Source organism: Eubalaena glacialis, chromosome 2 (assembly GCF_028564815.1).
Source record: "Eubalaena glacialis isolate mEubGla1 chromosome 2, mEubGla1.1.hap2.+ XY, whole genome shotgun sequence".
Classification (NCBI taxonomy): Eukaryota; Metazoa; Chordata; class Mammalia; order Artiodactyla; family Balaenidae; genus Eubalaena; species Eubalaena glacialis.
The window spans coordinates 35635836-35655737 of record NC_083717.1 but is presented as its reverse complement, the minus strand read 5'-3'; the positions used below and the strand labels follow the sequence as shown (position 1 = coordinate 35655737).

Below are 19902 nucleotides of genomic sequence, written 5' to 3'. Positions count from 1 at the left end.
TAGAAAACAGATCAGAGATGCAAAAGCTAGAGTAGATACAAACATAACCATTAGGAAGCTGCTGCATTCCTCTAGGTTCTGGTCACAATGAAAAGCAGATAAACACAACAGATTTTAGGAGGTTAAGAAAAACAATCAATAGAACTTTTTTTCTTTTTAAATTTTATTTATTTATTTATTTATTTTATTTTTGGCTGTGTCGGGTCTTCGTTTCTGTGCGAGGGCTTTCTCTAGTTGCAGCAAGTGGGAGCCACTCTTCATCGCAGTGCGCGGGCCTCTCACTATCGCGGCCTCTCTTGTTGCGGAGCAGGGGCTCCAGACGCGCAGGCTCAGTAGCTGTGGCTCACGGGCCTAGCTGCTCCGCGGCATGTGGGATCTTCCCAGACCAGGGCTCGAACCCGTGTCCCCTGCATTAGCAGGCAGATTCTCAACCACTGCGCCACCAGGGAAGCCAATAGAACTTTTTATATATCCCCTTTCCTTCTCATTTTTCTCATTTAACTTAATTCTCATCTTTCTGTTTTCCTCAAGTTGTGACTCAACTAGTCTCTTGCTTCTTACACTGGTTCAACTTAAATCAACTAAATAGTTTAAAGAGTTAAAAACAAAAACAACTTATTAAAACCAGAAGAGTGGGACTGGGATTGACATACACACCCTAATATGTATAAAATGGATAACTAATAAGAACCTTCTGTATAAAAAAATAAATAAAATAAAATTCAAAAATTCAAAAAACAGAAACAAAAAAACCCAGAAGAGTGGGGAGAAAAACAGGTAAAGCAAACAGTTTCTTGATATTTACTTAAATGTTGTTATTCCTTCCATTTTACCACGATATGCTCGAAATTCTTCCTCGGGCTTCAGACTCTGAGGTGGAAGAACACTGCCATACATAGGATAGTTTTCCAAACATTCAGCTGTGGGACAAGACACATCAGAATTTTCATAAATCCTTGTGGTTCCATGTGGGCAATGATGTCGCCTATGCAAACATAAATAACTTATCATAGTTTAACTCACATGAGCAATTGTATATACACATTGCAGAGAAAATGATGTTCTGAGATAGATGGTTGTTTTGACTGATGTAGTGAAAGAAACAGACATTTGAAAAGATTTAGTTACATAGTATGGAAAAAAAAAAAGATTCAAACAGCAAGATGAAAAAGTAGCAGATGCAGGTCAAAATTTCCCTGAAGGGGTCTCTTGACAATCTTGATCCTCCTGAAGAGAGGCAATGTATTGAAATATTAATGCGTTTGTTCTCCTTGTTTTTTTCCCCTCCTTTATTTCAAGCAGGTAGTCAGGACCCTGATATTTCCTTCTTGCAGGACTTTTGGAAGGGCCGAGGATATAAGCTGCCTGAAGTCAACACGTTCTCCTGTCTTTTTAAAAACAATTCATGAAGAGAAGAAATCAGATGTCCTTCTGGAAATGAGGTCCTAAGAGGAAACAGATGGTCCTGGACTGCAAAAGAGGGAAGAGGAGATGATTCCCCAGAGAGAGGAAGGAGGTAGAGGATGAGGGGGAGGGAGTTCTTAGAAGAGCGGGGGTCTTTGCCCCATTCTATCAGTATTCCAGGAGGTGGCCGGATATCAAGAGTTGGCTAGGTGGAACCCTACAACAGTGGCTCCCAGCTTTGCCAAGATTCTTGTACCTCAAACATAAACTTGAAAGCAGCGGTGGCACCACTCTTGAAGGGATTACGTGAACTTCAGCAAGAGACATTTCAGTGGGAAGCATTACCAATGTTTAAAGCCCAGAGAAGACTCCTCTTGCATTGGCAATGCCTCTGCTCCCTGGATCATTTTACTGCTTGGAGAAAAGGGAGCCTCCAACATAATGAAGACTGAAATTTCCTGACAGCTGGATGGGAAAGAAACTTAGGTTGGATAGAAATTAATTTAAAGATTAGAAAAAAAATTAATCAATTTTCTTGCACATCAGGGTTTTCAGATATGAATCAAATCCTCAAAGGTCGACTTACCTTTGAATCTACATCCGATTCGTAATTAAAAACAACATTTACCATGAAACTACGGGGAAACTGCTTTCCATCACCATGTGAAGTGTTTTTCCTTTGGAGGGGATTACTGTACGACAGGACTGACATATTCATAATATTTATTTAGCAAATAGTGGTCTAATCCTTGGGTCAGCAAGGAAGCTGAGGAAGGAGATGACTGCTCACAGGTTAGGCAGGACTCACTGACCAATTCTGGGTTTCAGGAGACTACCTACTACCTTTTCAGTCCGTCAGATCCCAAAGGAAAGCAGTTTGGATGGGACTGGGAACGGGAATATGGTCAGGCCGGGATGGAAAGCTAGGAACAGAAGACAGCGTTAACGCGGGTCGAAAACTCATAGACGTGCACACCGTTCTACTCCCCTTCCGTTTCCTTTTATTTATGTTTTTTAAATTTTGTAGGCATAGGGGCTTCTCTGGTGGCGCAGTGGTTGAGAATCTGCCTGCCAATGCAGGGGACGCGGGTTCGAGCCCTGGTCTGGGAAGATCCCACATGCCGCGGAGCAACTAGGCCCGTGAGCCACAGCTACTGAGCCTGCGCGTCTGGAGCCCCTGCTCCGCAACAAGAGAGGCCGCGATAGTGAGAGGCCCGCGCACCGCGATGAAGAGTGGCCCCCGCTTGCCGCAACTAGAGGAAGCCCTCGCACAGAAACGAAAACCCAACACAGCCATAAATAAATAAATAAATAAATAAATTTTGTGGGCATACACTCTCCCCGTCGGATCAGGTCTCCCCACTTGGCAGCCTGACATCCAGCCGCTGCTACACAGGCGTATATCATCCGCCTGGCGCCATAGCATTTCAGTTTGCGCCCCTGGATAGGAGCCGACAAAGCAGAACTGCTTAACCCGCGGTAGCCGGCGGGTGCGCAGCGAGCATCTGCGGACCCGGGGTTAAGTGGGACGTCGCTGGGCCCGCGTCCTCCACCTTGGCGGGGCGGCCACTCTGAGGGCTCCGTTCCCCGAGACCCCAGCTCGCTTCCAAGCCACGGCGGCCGCCACACCGGCCGTTTCTTACCCGCAGGTACAAATCTGACACAGACACCAGGTCCTCATGCTCCCGGCTCCCGGGGTCGGCGCCATAGCTCCTCCGCACCCGCAGCTTCGGCAGCTCCACCGCCCGGGCCTCGGCAACCGCCGGGGCGCGGCTAACGGAGGCACCGCCTGCTTCCGGCGGCACCAGAGACGCGAGCGGGCCAAAGGTCGTGCGTCCTCAGCCCCGCCCCCGGCGCGCGGGCGTTAGGTGGACGCGGTGGTGTGGGCGCCTGCGACGCGCGTGGTGTGGCCGGGCGCTGGCATCCGAGCGCGGCTGGCTGGGCGGCGGGAGCCGGTAAGTGGGCCCGCAGGCGTCCGGACGTCCTCTTCCGCCAACTCCAGGCAGTGGCGGTCCCGGCTCGTCGCGGCGGCAGGGCGGGGACGGGGCTAGGGGCGAGCCCGGGCTGGGAGCGGCTGCCGCCCGAGCATAGTGTCCGGGCCTGGCCGGCCGTTTCTCAGTGCGGACCCGGGATCCTCAAAGAAAAAGAGAGTGAGGATAAAGGGAATGTAGAGTTGAGGGTTTGTTTTTTCTTTGTTTCCCCAGTGTGGAAAGGAATGGAAGACGTTCAGTGCACCTGCACGTGACCCCAAAATTTAGTCGGGAAGCTGGGTGTTTTACCTCCAGTGAAAACAAGTGGGAGTGATAGGAGAGGCTTGGAAAAAGATCGAGCAGGGGAAGAGAGAGATGTCGGCATCTTCTCTCCCTCTTGCCTAAGACCCTTCCAGTATGTAATCACTGACCTGGAGAAATAATGCCCGAGTACAGAGTATGGGGCAGAGTTCCAGGTGTCACTGTGCACCCAACCCCCACGAGCTTTGTGATTCATCGCAAAGGGCCGATCCGGAAGGATGAGTAAACTCCGCAAGTACAGTCGTGGTACGGTATTTGTTGAAGTGCTCAAATTGGACTTTGGCCTGGGTGGGTCTGTCCCTTCAGTAAGCATCCGTTGGGTTCTTACTTTAAGGGACTCGAGAAGTCTCGTCAGCTCCCAGAAGTAGAAACTTTTATCTTTTAACGCCCGGATCTTCAGCCATTTGTAATACATGTTTAATTATTAGTCACAGGAAATAAGTGACCATGGTGCTCAATAGTTTGGATAAGATGATTCAACTGCAGAAAAACACTGCTAACATCAGGAATATCTGTGTTTTGGCTCATGTTGACCATGGTAAGAATCCTTTCTAAATGGCTTATTTTCAGTAATTAAGGGGGTGTGTTTCCGCATGTGTCAGTGGAGTGATGCTGTGGGCAGTTGAGAGTGATGCTTGCTAAGTTGCAAGTCTTATTTCCTTTAAAAGTTTGCTGTGGGAGGAACACAGCTAACTAGTGATTGTTATTCTTCTATGTAGTATATTTTGTTGTCTTTTAAACGAGAAGTTGAGTTTTTACGTATTTGTCAAGTATTTTGAAATGGCTTTGTAATATAACACATCTGTAGTCTTGACATAATGTCCTCAGAACCTGTGTTATGTGATTCTGTTTAACTCGTCAGATGTTTATTGAACATCTGCTAAGTTGGAGGTATTTTGCTAGCTATGTCAGAAGGTAGAGATTTATGCACAGGGCACCAGCCCAGCTATATAGAGAGGCGATTTGGGGGTTGAGGCAGCACAACATGAGACAGGCAAAAAGTAGACTCTTAAGGGTTGAGAGAGCTGGAGGGTCGGGAAGCTAGTAATGGGTTAAGAAAAGGGCTTTATAACAGTGTTAGAGATGACCCTTGAAGGGTGATTCAAGGTGGCAGATGGGGACACACATTTCAAGTGGGAATAATGTCAGCAAGGGGAGAATGAAATGTATGTGACCAAAGCACGGGACGTGAGAGGGGGGCAAGGACGCATGGTGCTTAGCTTCTCACAGACATTGCTTTCATACCACAGCATTGCCTCCTGCTAAGCCCGCGTGCTTGGTTTCAGACTGCTTCTTAGTTCACGTGGCCACAGCAAAGTGATAGGATTGGGAGTGTGAAATAAGACCTATATACCATCCTGAAGGTGAGGGAGTAAGAGAGAAAAGTGAAGAGGTAGGCTGGGCTGTATCTTAAAGAGCCCTTCCTGCCAGCTAGGCACTAGGATATGGGTTAAGTGCTCCAGCTCTGGAGTTAGACAACCTGAGTTCAAAACTCCATTTCAAGTTACTTTGCCTTTTTGAGCTTCAGTATACGGCCTCTGTGTACTGGAATAAAAACCAAACCTACCTTATAGCATTGTGAGGATTAAATGATGATAATGAGAAGCCCTTGGCAGGTACGTGCTTTATCATGAAGATGATCATTGGCATTTATTATTAGGTAATAGGAAGCCATTGGGAGAACAGAATAAAGCAGGGATGTTGTAATCAAATAGTACATTAGTAAGAATGGTCCGGTGGAAGTGTTTAGGATGGATTGAAGGGCAGAAAAGAGGTTAGGTGGCTATTGCCATTGATATAATAGTTGAAGTGAAGTAGTTACGGGAACTAAAAGCAGAGGTGATGGATCCCTTTGTAGGTGAAGGCAACTGAGAATGAGTTTTGTATACAAATCTGGTGACTAAGCCTACCCCATGAGTTTCTATAATTATGCTGCTCACGTTTTGAGGACATGAAGTTTGACAAAGGTATTTTTTTTTGCTTTGTGAATTAAATCATGCGGCAAGTCAGTGGCATGTGTGTGTACAGCAAATTACTTTAAAATTTACTATTTAAAAGTATGTTAAGATAATACTGTCCTAGAAAACCTGTGATTCATTTATTCATTCAACAGATAATTCATTGAATGTTTCTTATATGCCAAGCCTTGTTCTGGTCCTAGGGATACAGTTGTGAAGAAAGCAAAGTCCCTGCTTTCTTGACACTTGCATTTGGGGGGATATATGCTCGCCGTACTTAGAATGTTCTACTCCATTGGAAGCAGGAAAGTGACGCTCTAGGGTTATATGCTAATACATAATGTTTAAATGGCAAGCACGTAATACGGTATTAGAGGTCCAAATGGGTACTTGAGTATCGTAAGAATTTCTTTTATTATTAGAGTAGATTCCTGGGTTTATGTTTGGATACTGGGGAGCATTGGTCACTGCAGTGTAGCTGATGCCCTCCATTGGCTTGCAAACAGTAGGAGATATGGGTAAATTTCCTGAACTTCTTTGCCAGATGGGTATTTTCTTCAGACAGTTTAACTGGCAAAAGCCAGCTGAGGCCATACATGGGGAAATATGGCAAAAGATAATGTTCCATTGTTTTGTGGCGATGTTTTACCCAGTATATCATTCAGAGGAAAACGTGATTGCTGTGCTATCCTTTTGCCATGCTGAGCTATCAAGAGTTTAAGTTTATAGGCCTGGACACAGTTATGGATATCTGATGACTGATGTAATAATTACAATAAACTTGATCAAATTCTTTGTCGGACAGATTTGAGTAACTGTAAAAGTTGTTTGTCAGATGTTTTATATTTTGATTGGCACAGTGGTTTGTCTTATCACTTAAGAGTCTGTGCATTTTGCTCTGTGTAAATTATGCCTCAATTAAAAAAATTTTTCCTGTCCTTAAAAAAAATGTTGCTTGACAGATTTTAAAGTGAGGTTGATCCGCAGGGTTGGCAATACAGATTACAGCACTGTGGAGTGCTGGAATCTGTGTCCTTCCCGATGATGTTTTGTTCAAAGTTCTAATTAAAATGCCCGTTGTATCTCGCTTCACTTAGTATAGGTGAATAGGAGATATTTGCTAAACCACTTCTATGGTTAGATGTTAAATTTGTCGCTACAATCTACCTGCCTCACCTTTTAAAAAAAGAAATCGATTTAAATTAATACTGTTACTTTAACAGGAAAAACTACTCTGGCTGACTGTCTTATATCTAGCAATGGCATCATCTCCAGCCGCCTGGCAGGCAAGGTATGTTATATTTGATATATACTTGCATTTCAGTAAGTATTAGCAAATCTACAATGTGATGAGTCCTTCGTTGTGTTCTTAAAGATCGAAAAAGTATAAAGCATAGTTCATGCATCTAAGAAGCTGCCAATCCATTTAGCAAGATAAAATAGATTGTTGTGAAAAAGTTATTTCTATATTGCTTTATGTTACTTTATATTAATATTTTATAAGTGCAAGAATGAGTTTTTGCAACCAATCAGATGATAACCTGGCATGATTGTGGAAAATTTCACAGGTGGAAGAGATGCTTCACAGTGGGAAATAATGTGGATAAAATGCATAAAGGCTAATTTGTGGATTGTGCTTGATTTGAGTGGAACGTTTGCCTATACTGAGAGAGAAAAAGGTGCAGGTAGAAAAAATGTATCAGATTACAAAGACCTTGAAGGCTAACCTGAGTACCGAAGGAAGGCTTCTGAAGCCTGAGGGTCATGATGAAGATCATGTTTTAGGAAATGAAATGATAGAGACCTTTCTTTCTAGCTGTGAACTGAAAGAAATTGGAATAATTTATTTGCAGTAGAAAGGTAGAGATGTTGTTCCCTTCAGTGAATTTAGGATATAGTCAGCAGGATTTATCAGGTGACTGGTAATATAGAGGAGATAGAGAAGCAAAATTGAACTAAAAAAGTAGGAGGACTTGGGCATTTGAGGCACATTGGGTGGGGAACTGGCCCAAGATACTGTCTATAGAAGGCTAAAAAAACTGGGTTGGATGAAATAATAAAGTGCTTTTATTTTTCCCACTTAAGAAGTGAGAAAAAGTACAATAACTCTGAAGTGAGTAGATGAAAGGAAATAATAAACCATAAATTAATGAAGTAGAAAAGATCAATGAAGCCACAATTTGTTCCTCAAAAAGATTAATACAGCTAACAAATATGATACAGTGATGGTGGACACGTCATAATACATTTAAAGAGTGAATCCTAATGTAAGCTGTGGACTTTAATTGATAATAGTGTATTGATATTGGTTCATTAATTGTAACATGTACCCCCCTACACACTAATATAAGATGTAAGTAATAGGGGGAACTGTGTGTGTAGGAGGGGAGGGGATGCTTGGGAACCTCTTTACTTTCCAGTCAATTTTTCTATAAACTTAAAATTGCTCTAAAAAGATAAAGCCTATTAATTAAAAAAAAATTACTAGCAATGTAGACAGTTTATGATTGTCTTGCATTACAACTGATAAACAGTTAGAAATTGATCAGGAGAAAGGAAAGGAGGAAGAAATAAGTGGTACTAGGAAAGAAAAATGCTGCAGAGATTAAGAAGGTAATAATGGGACATAAGGAACAACTTCATGGCAATAAGCCTAAGAATTTAAGTGTTTAAAACAAAAATCCAAATCAGTCCATTTTAATATTACATTTTAATTCATTGGGAAATAAGGATGCATATGTTGCATTTTTACAGTTACGGTACATGGACAGCAGAGAGGATGAACAGGTCCGAGGGATCACTATGAAATCCAGTGCCATTTCACTACATTATGCAAAAGGTAAATCGATCTGTGTTTTAAAGAACAATGGTTTTGTATCTTTTGTGTCCTTCTTTCTCTTCCTGAATTAGTTTCAGGCCTCAGGTTTTTTGCTTTACATTCCACAAATTTCATTCTGGCCTTTCCAGATGATCTGTTGTTAGATCAGAGTCAGGCTGTCCAGATTTGAGTACAGATGGGGACCTTTGACTGGCTTGAGGGCAGAAGAACTGGCAGCTCACACTTGCCCCCATCCACCCAGGTGATTGTATAGATTTCTTCAGAGGGAAGGTCTGGAGTCTTAGGACCTTGCTGGTTCAGCCTTATTGTCCCATTTCCTCGCTAGGTCCTCGTTCTGTCCTATGGCCTGCCTATTAGATCTAGAGTCTTATTTACTTGACTGTGTGCGCATTGCCATGATCACTATGGTTTTTATCCCCAGATCAGGATGCCATTTTGACAGTAACACTTCTAGGAATTTATCTGACTGAAACAGTCATACAGGCACATGAGACATATGTTCATTGACATTCACCCAAAAGTTTGTATTAGGGAAAAGAATGCCAACAACCTTAATGTCTGTCTTTGGAAAATAGTTAAGTAAACTGATACATCCATGCTGTGAAATGCTATGCAGCTGTTCAAACAACTGTTTGACCTATATGTAATTATATAGAAAAGGTAAAGTAGGAGACAAAAAGCAAGTTGCAGAGTAAATACTTATAAGATATGAATGTGTTTTAGTAATAAGAATATATTATGTATACAGATAAAGATGTCTGGAAGGACACATACCAGAACCTTAACTGTAGTTATTAGGGGCTGGATTATGTGAAACTTACACTTTTCAAAATATTTATTTTGCACTGTTTGGAAATTTTACACAAAATGTGAATTTGTATAACTAGAAGAAAATAATAAAGCTATATTTCATTTTCCTAATGGACTGACCTGTGATTTATCCTTCATATCTCTGGCACTGACACCAAGGGTTATAGTATGTGGGACATGACTCTTCTCTTTGAGGTCAGTCTTACAGTGTTTTTGAACTAAACCAGTTTTGAAGCTTTTAGGTACATGAATTCCCAGTGTTTAGTATTTAAACTGATGCCTTATTTTTTAAAAACTACCTCTCACCTTTTAAACGTCCTCATTCTGTGATCCAGTGAATGGGTCAGTGGTCAGTTTATTTCTTTCCTCTCCTTATTTTTATAGAGTTCAAGACATTTGTAGCCTTCCTTTTTCCACACTCATATTATTAGTCTGTTTTCATTTGAAGATTACTTTAGTGTGAATTTTAGTTGCTCTCTGGACTTTGTCTCCAGTTCCTTCACCCCTTTTTAAACCATTTTATTAAGGTTTACTTTATGTATCATGACCTTCAGTCATTCCAGTTCCCTTTTGTCTTTGTGGTACAGTGTTGCAGGAAAATGGCTATAGGTCCCAGGGAATTGAATGGTCTAATCTTTATTTTGTTGAACTGTATGACCTTGGGTAACTTGCTCTCAGACTGTCCTAGATATACTTTCTTGATTGCACAGAGCAGAGGCTTAAGCTAGCTTGGGTTGGGGTGGGATGGCTTGTTGACAGAATATGTGTGAAATGATACTGGAAACAGTATTCATGAAAATGCAAAAGCAGGAGCATTATTGGAGTGACATCTCAAAGAAATTGAAGGCAGATGTTGATTCTGGATCCAGGATGGCTCTAGAGACCATCAGTAAAAGTTAACGGATCTTCCCTCTGGAACTCCACTGTCATCCTTGGGTTGAGTTCTCTGTTTTTACCCTGTAAGTCTTTTCTCTGTTTTATAGCTTTTGCCTACCCTTAGTGCCTCCATCTTCATGAACTCCCCTTTCCCTGACCCCTCCTCTCAACTCCTGTTTTTTTCCCTTAGTTCTGTTGCTTACTGCTGCTTTCTCCTACGTTTACGAGCATACATCTCAAGAGCAGGATGTTGCTCAGCTTGTCTTTTGATGCCAGGCTATGGCAGAGGTTGCACCTGTGGACTGCCGGTCTGGGGTTGGATGGTCATCTCCTAGTCTGATCAGTGGTGATTGGAGTGGAGCCATAAAGTATTCAACATGTTTCTTTGTGACCGTGATGGCCTAGAAGGGGCTGTGGGTTAGGCAGTCAGCACACTTGGCAGTTAGAGCCTTGCTTTCCACATCTGCAAAATGGGGATGGAAGTTGGGGATGTTGACTGAGACATGTTCTCAAAACATCCGAGAGATGAGATACATTGTCCTCCCTGTCTCAGCATTGACTCTCTGGAATGGGGCATTTCCTGCTGTGAAGGTGGGACAACCTGAAGGGGATCTCCCTTCTGGAGGAGGGAAACCTGATGGTTGAAGAAACTCCGCAGGTGATTTTTGTGTTTACCACTTCTTCCCCTCCTTCCCATGCCCCTTCCAAATGCCCTGTTAGCTGAGGATCTTTGTACTAAATGTTAATGAAGTGCTTTCTGGTTTTGACTCTTAATTTAACCAGCTTTCAAAAATTTTTTCAAATCCTCACTTGGATTGAAAGATAAGGTATTTTTCTAGTTTAAGGTAAACAAATAAGCTTACCAAAACTATGCATATTACAGATAGAGTGTTGAAAACCATCAAGGTGATATTCTTATCTTAGCATTTTCCAGGGCCCCAGTTCTTCCTTGAGAAAATGGAGCCTCTCTCATCTTTACATTTGTGACTAAAATTTGGTACAAATGTTGGGACCATATTGTTAAATCTTGTTATTTTCCTATTTCTTAGCCACCTCTCTTTGTGCCCTTCCCACAAGGATACTATGCATTTATCTGGTCATTTCAAGAGTTAGGAAATAATCCCAATCCTAATATACGTTCTATAAAAAATCCTAAGAGGATGTAATACCTTGAATCCTTTAACCTAGGATGCAACTATAGATGAGAGAAATGTATTCAGATGGATTAAATACTTAGAAATTCCTGGACTGTTGTTGTCAGAAGGCCTGTTGTTGTCATTTCTACCCTGTAGCTGTTCTTTATACCTGTGAGCAAATACTGCTATTGCAGAACTTCTGAAATGAAGTTTTCATTTTAATTCGTCTTTTTAAAAATTTTAAATAAATTTACGTTTATATGTATTATAGGAAATTCAGTATGTTGTAGAATATACATTAAAACACAAGACTGAAATAAAAATTACTTCTAGTTTCCCACCAGTTCTTTTATCCTTTCAGTTTTTACATTTAATCCTACCATAATTGTACACGTGAATGTGTATACATGCAAGCTGTGAGGTAGATAATCTAACTTAAATTTCCCCCCAAAGAGTTGACTACTTATTCCAACACCAGTCTAATTGGATTATTAAGTACTATATTATTAGTTCTTGACGCGGTGCTGTTGTCAACAGCTCTGCATGAATGAGGCAGTCTGGGTGGGACTGTTATGAGTTAGAGAGCAGACTCTGCCCACCCATGAAACACCCCCCACTACGTGGCTGGGGGCTAGTGCTCATCAGCTGCAGCTGACTGATGCCCTGTATTTTTCTGTTTTTTTTTTTTTTTCCCAAGAAAAGTTGGCATCAAGATTTTTGGTAAAATCCTCCAATTTTTAAAATACTGGCAACTTATTAAAAATTTGTAAAGCACTATGTAGAACAAACTGCAGTGGGCTTTAACTTACAGGCTTTCAGTCTGTACTTCAGGCATATGTGCTAGCTAGCTAACAGCCTGCTTCAGTGGGATACTCAGTATTTACCCAGGTGGCAGCCACACTGTAGCTCGGATGTACTCCAAATGTGGAGACCAAGGATATGGCAGGGCTTTCTGCAAAGAGATCCATGTGCAGGTTCACCTCTTTGTAAACACCTCCATAGGGGTTTGTAGTTGTGGGCAAGTGGAGAGTTTACACTCATGTTGGTTTCAACTCTGTGGCTCTCTGGTCTTAATCTCTTAAAACTAGGCCGCCGTGGGGAAACTGATTCATGCCATCCAGATTCACACAAGGCCAGCATGTATCAGTCGCTTCCCTTGCCTTCCAGATATGTGAACATTAACCCGAGGTTCTGATTTCTGTCCTCTTCCTTTGGGACCAGGGCTGGGAGGGAAGGGTTCCATTGTCCCTTGTTTGACTAAAGATCAGATTTTTTCCTCTTAAGATAATGAATGCTTTACTTTGTGAAGCATTCAGTTGATGCCAGATCTAAGAAAACGGGTGCACGATAGTTGGATTCTGAGCCAGATGCCTCATATGCGTGATTTTGTTTAATCCCCACAGCAATCCTGTGAGATGGATGTTATCCTCATTTTACACGTGTGCAAAATGGAGTTCACAGGGGCTAAGAAACTCCCCTGAAGACAGAGTAGTTAGCATGTGGTAGTAGTCCTGGGAGCCAAGTAATTACATTTGCAGACTCCTCGTTTGCACCAGGAGTCTCTTGGAAATCAGTCAGTCCTGGCCACGGCTGATTCCCCCTGAAGCGTAAATGTCTCCTGTCCACCAGGGATTGCTGCGACTACTTACAGACATCTTCTTGTGGCCAGCATTACCCGCATCCCTGTTGTCTTTGGTCACTGCCCAAGATGGAAGTCCTGTGATCTGGCCTCTCAGTAATCTCTTCCCCATGTTTCTCTGTGATTCTAATACCTGCTCTGCCCTCAACCTCTCACTGTTCCCTTCCTTCCCAAAACTTTCTCTGAAAACATCCCAAGGTAAACAAATAACCCCTGCATCCGCAACATCTTTTGTTGCTGTTCCCTCCTCCTCCTGCTGGCTGTTTTCTGAGGACACTGCTTTTCTTATCCTTCTTTCAAGTGAGTGCTACTCATTCTTTCATGCTCCATCTACCTCTGGGTTAGGACATGGGATTGCCATTCCCCTTGTTCACTAGTTCTGGTTCAAAGCTTAATTCTTCCACCCTTGCTTTAAAACTCCATCTCCTTTGAGACTCTTACTGTCCATCCAATTATTCTCGACCTTTCTTACCACTGTCAGCTTCCGGTTACAGTCCCCGCTCCCCGTTCATTAATGACTTTGGCACCTGGCTCATCGTTTTCCTTTTTGCCCAAATCCACCAAGGTAGCTTTTACCGTTTCTGAAAATGACCTCTCCAACGGCATGGCTTCAACAACAGTGACGTGTAGATCTCCACTTCACCCTCCCTCTGGCATGGCTACTTGCTGGATTTTAGCATCATCCAGAACTGTTCATCTTTGACATTTCAAATTCAAATACTCCCTTCTCCACAATCTTTACTCTTCCCAGCTCTCTCGCCTGTGTAGCGAGGTCGCCATTCTTTGATTTCAGAAAGCCCTTCAGTCTCTCGAGCCGCATCACTGTCCTTCATTTACTTCCTGCCTCATACAACCCAGATTTGTCTTTTTGCTGACAGTCTTGCCAAGGTCCTCAGTTTGCTTTCTTCACCTTCTGTCCTCCCAGTAAAACTCTAACCCTTGGTAGAGCTAACTCTCTACACTTTTTTCCTCCTTATACTTGGGCTGGGTTCTCGGCTGGTCCTCGGGCTGCTGGCCGACTTCCAGTATGTTGTCTGTCAGGCCTTGCTCATTCTCTCCAACAGCTCTCTTAAACCTTCTAGTCTCTTCCAGTCCACCTCTCAGTCCCTCTCCCACAATCTCAGCAGACATTTTTACGTTCTGTTTCACAGAACACGGGAGAATTTTCTCAACTGTTTGCCACTGCCCCTCAAAATGTAACATTATTAGTATCTTTGCTTGCCTCCTGTCACTGTGAAAGACTTGTGCTCTGGACTTATCTCCTTTGTCCTGGTGCCTAACTGTCAGCTCTTGAGCATGCTAAAGTCTCTCATCTTAAGTGTGTGTGTGTGTGTGTGTGCGCGCGCGTGCGCGTGTATCTCTCTCGCTGTCACTCTGAGTGTTAGTCAAAGGTGCGCTGCTGTTACCGTTTCAGTTGCTCTGACAATAGGCCCCATGCCTTATGGTAATGGCACATATTAGCCATGTGAAATTGAGTGAAAGATAGTTGGTCCTTGATCTTTGACTTTCTCTCCAGGGTGATGTGAACATAGAGAAGTTCCGAGTAGGTTGCAGAGGTTTAGAACCCTTATATGGGTTCCAGGAAGTGAACGTCAATCTTTTTTCACTCCAGGGTTTCTTATTCTGGTTCTTAGCCAAATGAACAAACAAGTGTTGTTTCCTCAGCTGCAAAGTGTAGAGGCATCTGTGACCTTCATAGGAAGTGACTAAGGTGGTAGATAGACCCGGGTGTGTTTCTGTCTTGCAACTGCTTTTGTGACCTGGGGTAAATCTCTTCCCTTTTGGGGGCTTTAGCATGTCTATGAAATGAAGGGTTGGGCTGCAAAAATGCTGAATGATTTCAAGAATCTCATAACTTTTGTTTTATGTGATGGGAGCGGATAGAACCCTGAACCTTGCTAGCACTGCTCATTTTTCTCTGGTTTATTTGGTTGGGACCCTGGTGCTTATCCTAAAGGGTAGCTGTGAGACTGGTGCTGTGAGACCTGACAGTAAAAGACTCGATTAAGGAGGCACACGGGGCCATTGTTCCAGGGCACTGGTTCTTTGACTTTGTTTAGAGATGTCCACAGTCCTCTCTGGTTGGAGTCTTCCCTGGTGGGTGCATCAGAGCCAGAATTCCTTACAAAGCAATTTGCATGAAAAGAGGAAGCAGGGGAAAGAGTGGTATTGAAGAAGGCAGTCTTGCTGATTGGTGGCAGTCTTTCCCACTGAGCCCATTGCATTTTGGAATCCTTAACCTAGTGTTCAGAAATTCACTACTAGTGGAATCTTGGCATGTGAGATTAAATATATGCCATCTTGAGGATCGGGGTTAAAGGTATGACTTTGGAGGTAGATGGGTTTGAACTTTCACTCGACCATTTTGAATTCTTTGATCTTAGGCAATTTACCTTAGAGTTGGATTCTAGCTGGATGTTCTTCAGAAAGATATTTTACTTTTCCGTGCCCTAGTGTCCTGCTCTGTAAATTTGGCCTAATGGTAGTAACTACTGCAAGGGTTGTTGTAAGTAAACATTAGATAATGTCTATAAAATGTTTAGAACAGTGCCAGATAGTGCCCAGATAGGCACTCCACAAATGTGAGCTCTGGCTTTGGTTACTGCAGTGTTGTTGTTTTATCATTATGAGTATCACACAGGGCACTTAATCAGGTCATCAAGTTGTTAACATCACACTGGGGAAATTCCTTTAAATGGCCCCATAAGTTATAACATTCAGCCCTGTTGTAGTTCTGGAGCACACAAAAGTTGAAAAACACTGAGTTAAGAGGAGGAGCAAAAGTAAAGTATAGGTATATTCAGGTGTTTGATCATTTAAGTAATTATTATGCCATTAAAAGAGAATTGTATCAAATTTAGCAGTGAATGGGGAATGAGTGTAGAATTCTAATGAACTACCGGTTTTCTGGCTGGTTTACTTAATTATGTTTTATTGATAATATGAGGTCTCTGTAACCTAGGGTGGCCAGTAGTTCTGGTTTGCCTGGGACTGACTTAGGGCTTAGTGGGACGTGGGACTGACGTTGGCGTTTGATGGGATGTGAGACTTTCGGTGCTAAAACAGGACACATAGGCATGAGTCATGCTCTGAGCTTACAACTTTGTTGTGAGGATTAAAGAATACAGAGAGCACATAGCACACTGCTTGGCACATAGCAGCTGCTCTTTAAATTTGTGACTTAGAATTGAGTGTAAGTCTTGCTGCGCATATTCACACACTGCTCTTTGAGAAGTTGTAGGGAAGTAGTTGGCCACCTGCTTTGTGTCTTTTCCATTAGTTTCCTGTAGTCCCAGTTTCCTAATCTGCACAGTGAGTAGAGGAATGTTTATGTTGTATGGATATTTTAAGGGCTCAATCATGTGTGATTAGCACAAGCGTTTAGCACAGTGCCTGGCTCACAGTAGCTCTTGATAAGTGGTTATTGGATTATTAGAATAATAAAATCCTGTAACCTTTTATACCGATGCTATTTGGAATCGATAGTTCCATCGTTGGGAATTCCTAAATTGGAATGGTAGCTGTTGATTGAGCTTTTGTCTTCTTTAGCTTTATTCAGTCATTTCTTAGAAGCTCTCTTACTCTGGGTTGCCTGAGGAAGAGTACTGTATACCTGCACGACTGAAAATGTGTGTCTTCCAATTTCATTTCAGGTGAGGAGCAGTACCTGATTAATCTGATAGACTCTCCAGGACATGTGGATTTCTCCTCAGAAGTATCGACGGCTGTTCGCATTTGTGACGGGTGCATCATTGTAGTGGACGCTGTGGAAGGGGTCTGTCCGCAGGTAGTGGATCGTAACATGGAAATATTTAACTATTTAAAGAAGGTGTGGGGAGAGAGGAGGAACTGACTGTCGATGACTCTGTGCCACTTGAGGCATTTCACTGACCATCAGAAAGCTGGTTTTACATTTCATATTCGGTAGTGTTCTGGTCTGTGATGGAGTCAAATCCCCCGAGTTTTGAAGGGATAGTAGAGAGAATGACTTTAAGGTGCCTTGACGTGTCTGTCATGTCCTCTTGGAGAGGGACTCAGCAAAAATGGGAGAGGTGTTTAGGAGGATCTGGAGGTTTCACTCCAGTGGAAAAGTTTCTGAACCGTGAGAGGTAATTGATAGCAAGATACTGAGATGGGAGAGTCTCTTCTGTTGGTTTCTCAGTCTACCCCCCTCCCACCTACACACGCTGTCTCTCTGCCTTTCTCCTGCCCTCTCTTACTCTTCCAGATCCTTAACCTAGACTTTCTTCTCTTTCCCACCAAAGTTCAAAAAGTTCACCCCAAAGGCCAGAGTGAACATGTAACTCCAGTCGACGTGAAACTCAGAGTGGCTTTCTAAACTTAGTTTTAAAAATAATTTTTGTTTGAAACCTTATGTTTTATCTTTAAAAATGTTGTCACCTTTGTGTCCTACTTCTTAAATGCCCTTATTTGTTTTAATGTTTTTTAAAATGAATAAGAAAAGGTTTAAATTGCAGACATACCTCTGAGATATTGCAGTTTTGGTTCTGAGCCACTGCAGTAAAATGAATATCGCAGTAAAGCGAGTCACATGAATTTTTTTTGGTTTTCCAGTGCATATAAAAGTTATGTTTGCAGTATACTGAAGTCTCTTAAGTATGCAATAGCATAATGTCTAAAAAACAAATGTACGTCCCTTAATTAAAAAGATACTCTATTGCTGAAAAATGCTAACCATTTCTGAGCCTTCATTGAGTTGTCATAGTAACGTCAAAGTTCACTGATCACAGATCACCACAACAAATAGATGCATAATGAAAAATGTAAAATATTGCGAGAATTACCAAAATGTGACATAGTGACATGAAGTGAGCATATGCTGCTGGAAAAATGGTGCTAATAAACTTGCTTGACGCAGGGTTGACACAAACCTTCAGTTTGTAAAAAACGTAACATCTGTGAAGCACAATAAATCAAAAGCCCAATGAAATGACGTTTTCTTGTAGAAATGGAGAAAATTTGATAATTCCAAGAAGATATGCTGTAATTATTCTGTAACTTCCCGTCTGATTGCCTGTAAGGGCACAGGTCCCCCAACTGGAGAAGCACAGCCTTAGTCTTTGTAGTGTCTTAGGTGTCCTGACAAGACAAGTAAAATGAACAGACCTGACTTTAGAATAGCAGAATAGTGGTTAATGCTGAGAGGTTGTTTATGATCAGGAAGGTGTACACAGGGGACTTCTGGGGGAATGTTCTGTTTCTCGACCTGTGTGTTGGCAACATGAGTGTTTGTTTCCTGATTACTGAATAAAATTCAGTAAACTGTGTATGTGTGCGTGTGTGTGTATAATTCCACAAAACTCTTCACTGTCTTTTACATAATTTTATTTATCCTTCTTAAATAAATTGTCAGTTCCATAAAGGCAAGGACAGTTTCTTGTCTGTAGTTCTTTGCTTCTGTGTTATATACTTTGTGAATGTCTGGTGAACACCTGTGTCTGACTGGCATGGTCTGAGTTGTGATCAGGGAGTATGGAAATGAGCTTTTTATTAATCAGGATTTTCTAATGTGCTTTACTTATTTCAGATCACGAGCTTTACATTTTCCTTTCTTTTTTAATCAGACGCAGGCAGTTCTGCGACAAGCCTGGCTCGAAAACATCCGTCCAGTTTTAGTGATTAATAAGATAGATCGCTTGATAGTGGAACTGAAATTCACCCCACAGGAGGCCTACTGTCACCTCAAGAATATTTTGGAACAGGTATTTTATCCTTTACTTCGGTATTTGAAAAATTGTGGCTCAAAGAAGAGTTGTAAGGAAGTTCCTGAGTTGAGTATGAGGCATTGCTACAGAAAATTCACTTACTTAGATTCACATGTGTCACAGTCATCATACCACAAGCGAGGCAATAGAACAAGTATCATCTTAGGAGTCCCCTCCATCTCCTGGTAGCATCCTTGAATATAAAGCTTGGACAATAGGTTTCAGTGTTCTCTTGTTAAAATCCTGTAGTTTGGTTTCACAGTGAAGCAATATTAGGAGACTCTTTGGCTTTTTTTATTACCTGTCTTTAGATGAAATTTTACCAAAGCATTCATTCGTTTATTCAGCAAACATTAACATACCTATATGTTGAATGAATGAGTTCTTGGATGTTCACTCTGTGCTAAGGATTATGACTGTAAAGACAGGTCAGAGTCCCTATTTTCAAAGCTCTCACAGTGTGGTAGGGGAGACAAACACTTAAAAGAGATATTTGGAGAACAATGACATAAACCCTGGATGTGATTTGAGAGCATAAATGAGGGCTGCTTCACCCAGACTGGGTCAGGAGGAAAGGGAGAGTGAGGAAAAGTCAACCAAAAGAGGCCTTGAGATGGAAGAGAGGTATCGTTTTCCAGGTAGAGACTTATGGTAAAGTCCTTCAAGAGAGAAGGAATGAGATATACAAAGTTATAAAGGAAAAAAAGCATAGTACAATGTTTCATTCAAAGAACTGCAAATTTTTTGTTATAGTTGAAGAATTAGATCCTGTTAAGTAGTGATAAGAGGCGGGAATAGAAAGGAGTATAGGGTTTAGATTATGGTGAACCTTGTATGCCATGCATGGAGGTTTGAAATGTCTTCTTCAAGACGGTGGAGTACCATTGATGAGACCAACTTGAGAATATTTATATGCTAAAGAAAGGAAATGATAAAGGTAGAGCAATGAAAAAGAATGGATCAGTGGATCTAGTTCCCTGAAGAGATAGTCAGGGATGGGTACAGATGAAATACTCCCGCCCTGCAGCGGAAGGAGAAGGACCAGCGGTATTTGTAGATATAGATGGACCTATAGGTTGAATTATGGGGAGCTTGCAGGATTTCTGAGTAATAGGTTCCATTTTCTCTCAGAGGTAGGAAATCAGATTACCTACTTGAGAGTGAAAACAGTTGGGGGTTAGAGGTCAGGAAGAGGGCCTGAAGAGAGGGGCGAACAGTTCAAA

At 42.1% G+C, this 19902-nt stretch overlaps 2 protein-coding genes across 4 annotated transcripts in view; one reads left to right on the top strand and one right to left on the bottom strand.

The window, feature by feature from the left end:
- Window positions 1-759: 759 nt before the first annotated feature.
- Window positions 760-3191, bottom strand: LOC133083918 (stabilizer of axonemal microtubules 1-like). The gene is made up of 2 exons (XM_061179845.1): window positions 3048-3191; window positions 760-985 (listed from the first exon to the last, which is right to left on the bottom strand). Exons 1-2 carry the CDS (start codon window positions 3110-3112, stop codon window positions 802-804), a joined length of 249 nt encoding a protein of 82 aa, XP_061035828.1. The 5' UTR covers window positions 3113-3191; the 3' UTR covers window positions 760-801.
- Window positions 3192-3254: 63 nt separating this feature from the next.
- EFL1 (elongation factor like GTPase 1) overlaps window positions 3255-19902 on the top strand; it is a 134336-nt gene continuing 117688 nt past the window's right edge. The window contains exons 1-7 of one of the 3 annotated variants that reach the window (XM_061179826.1): window positions 3255-3359; window positions 3609-3941; window positions 4124-4233; window positions 6877-6944; window positions 8408-8492; window positions 16607-16740; window positions 18539-18676. In XM_061179826.1, coding sequence (XP_061035809.1) covers window positions 4143-4233; window positions 6877-6944; window positions 8408-8492; window positions 16607-16740; window positions 18539-18676 — 516 coding nt within the window. In that variant the 5' untranslated portion in view covers window positions 3255-3359; window positions 3609-3941; window positions 4124-4142. The remainder of the gene's footprint in view (window positions 3360-3608; window positions 3942-4123; window positions 4234-6876; window positions 6945-8407; window positions 8493-16606; window positions 16741-18538; window positions 18677-19902) is intronic. The other 2 variants (XM_061179825.1, XM_061179827.1) reach the window with 2 other exon arrangements.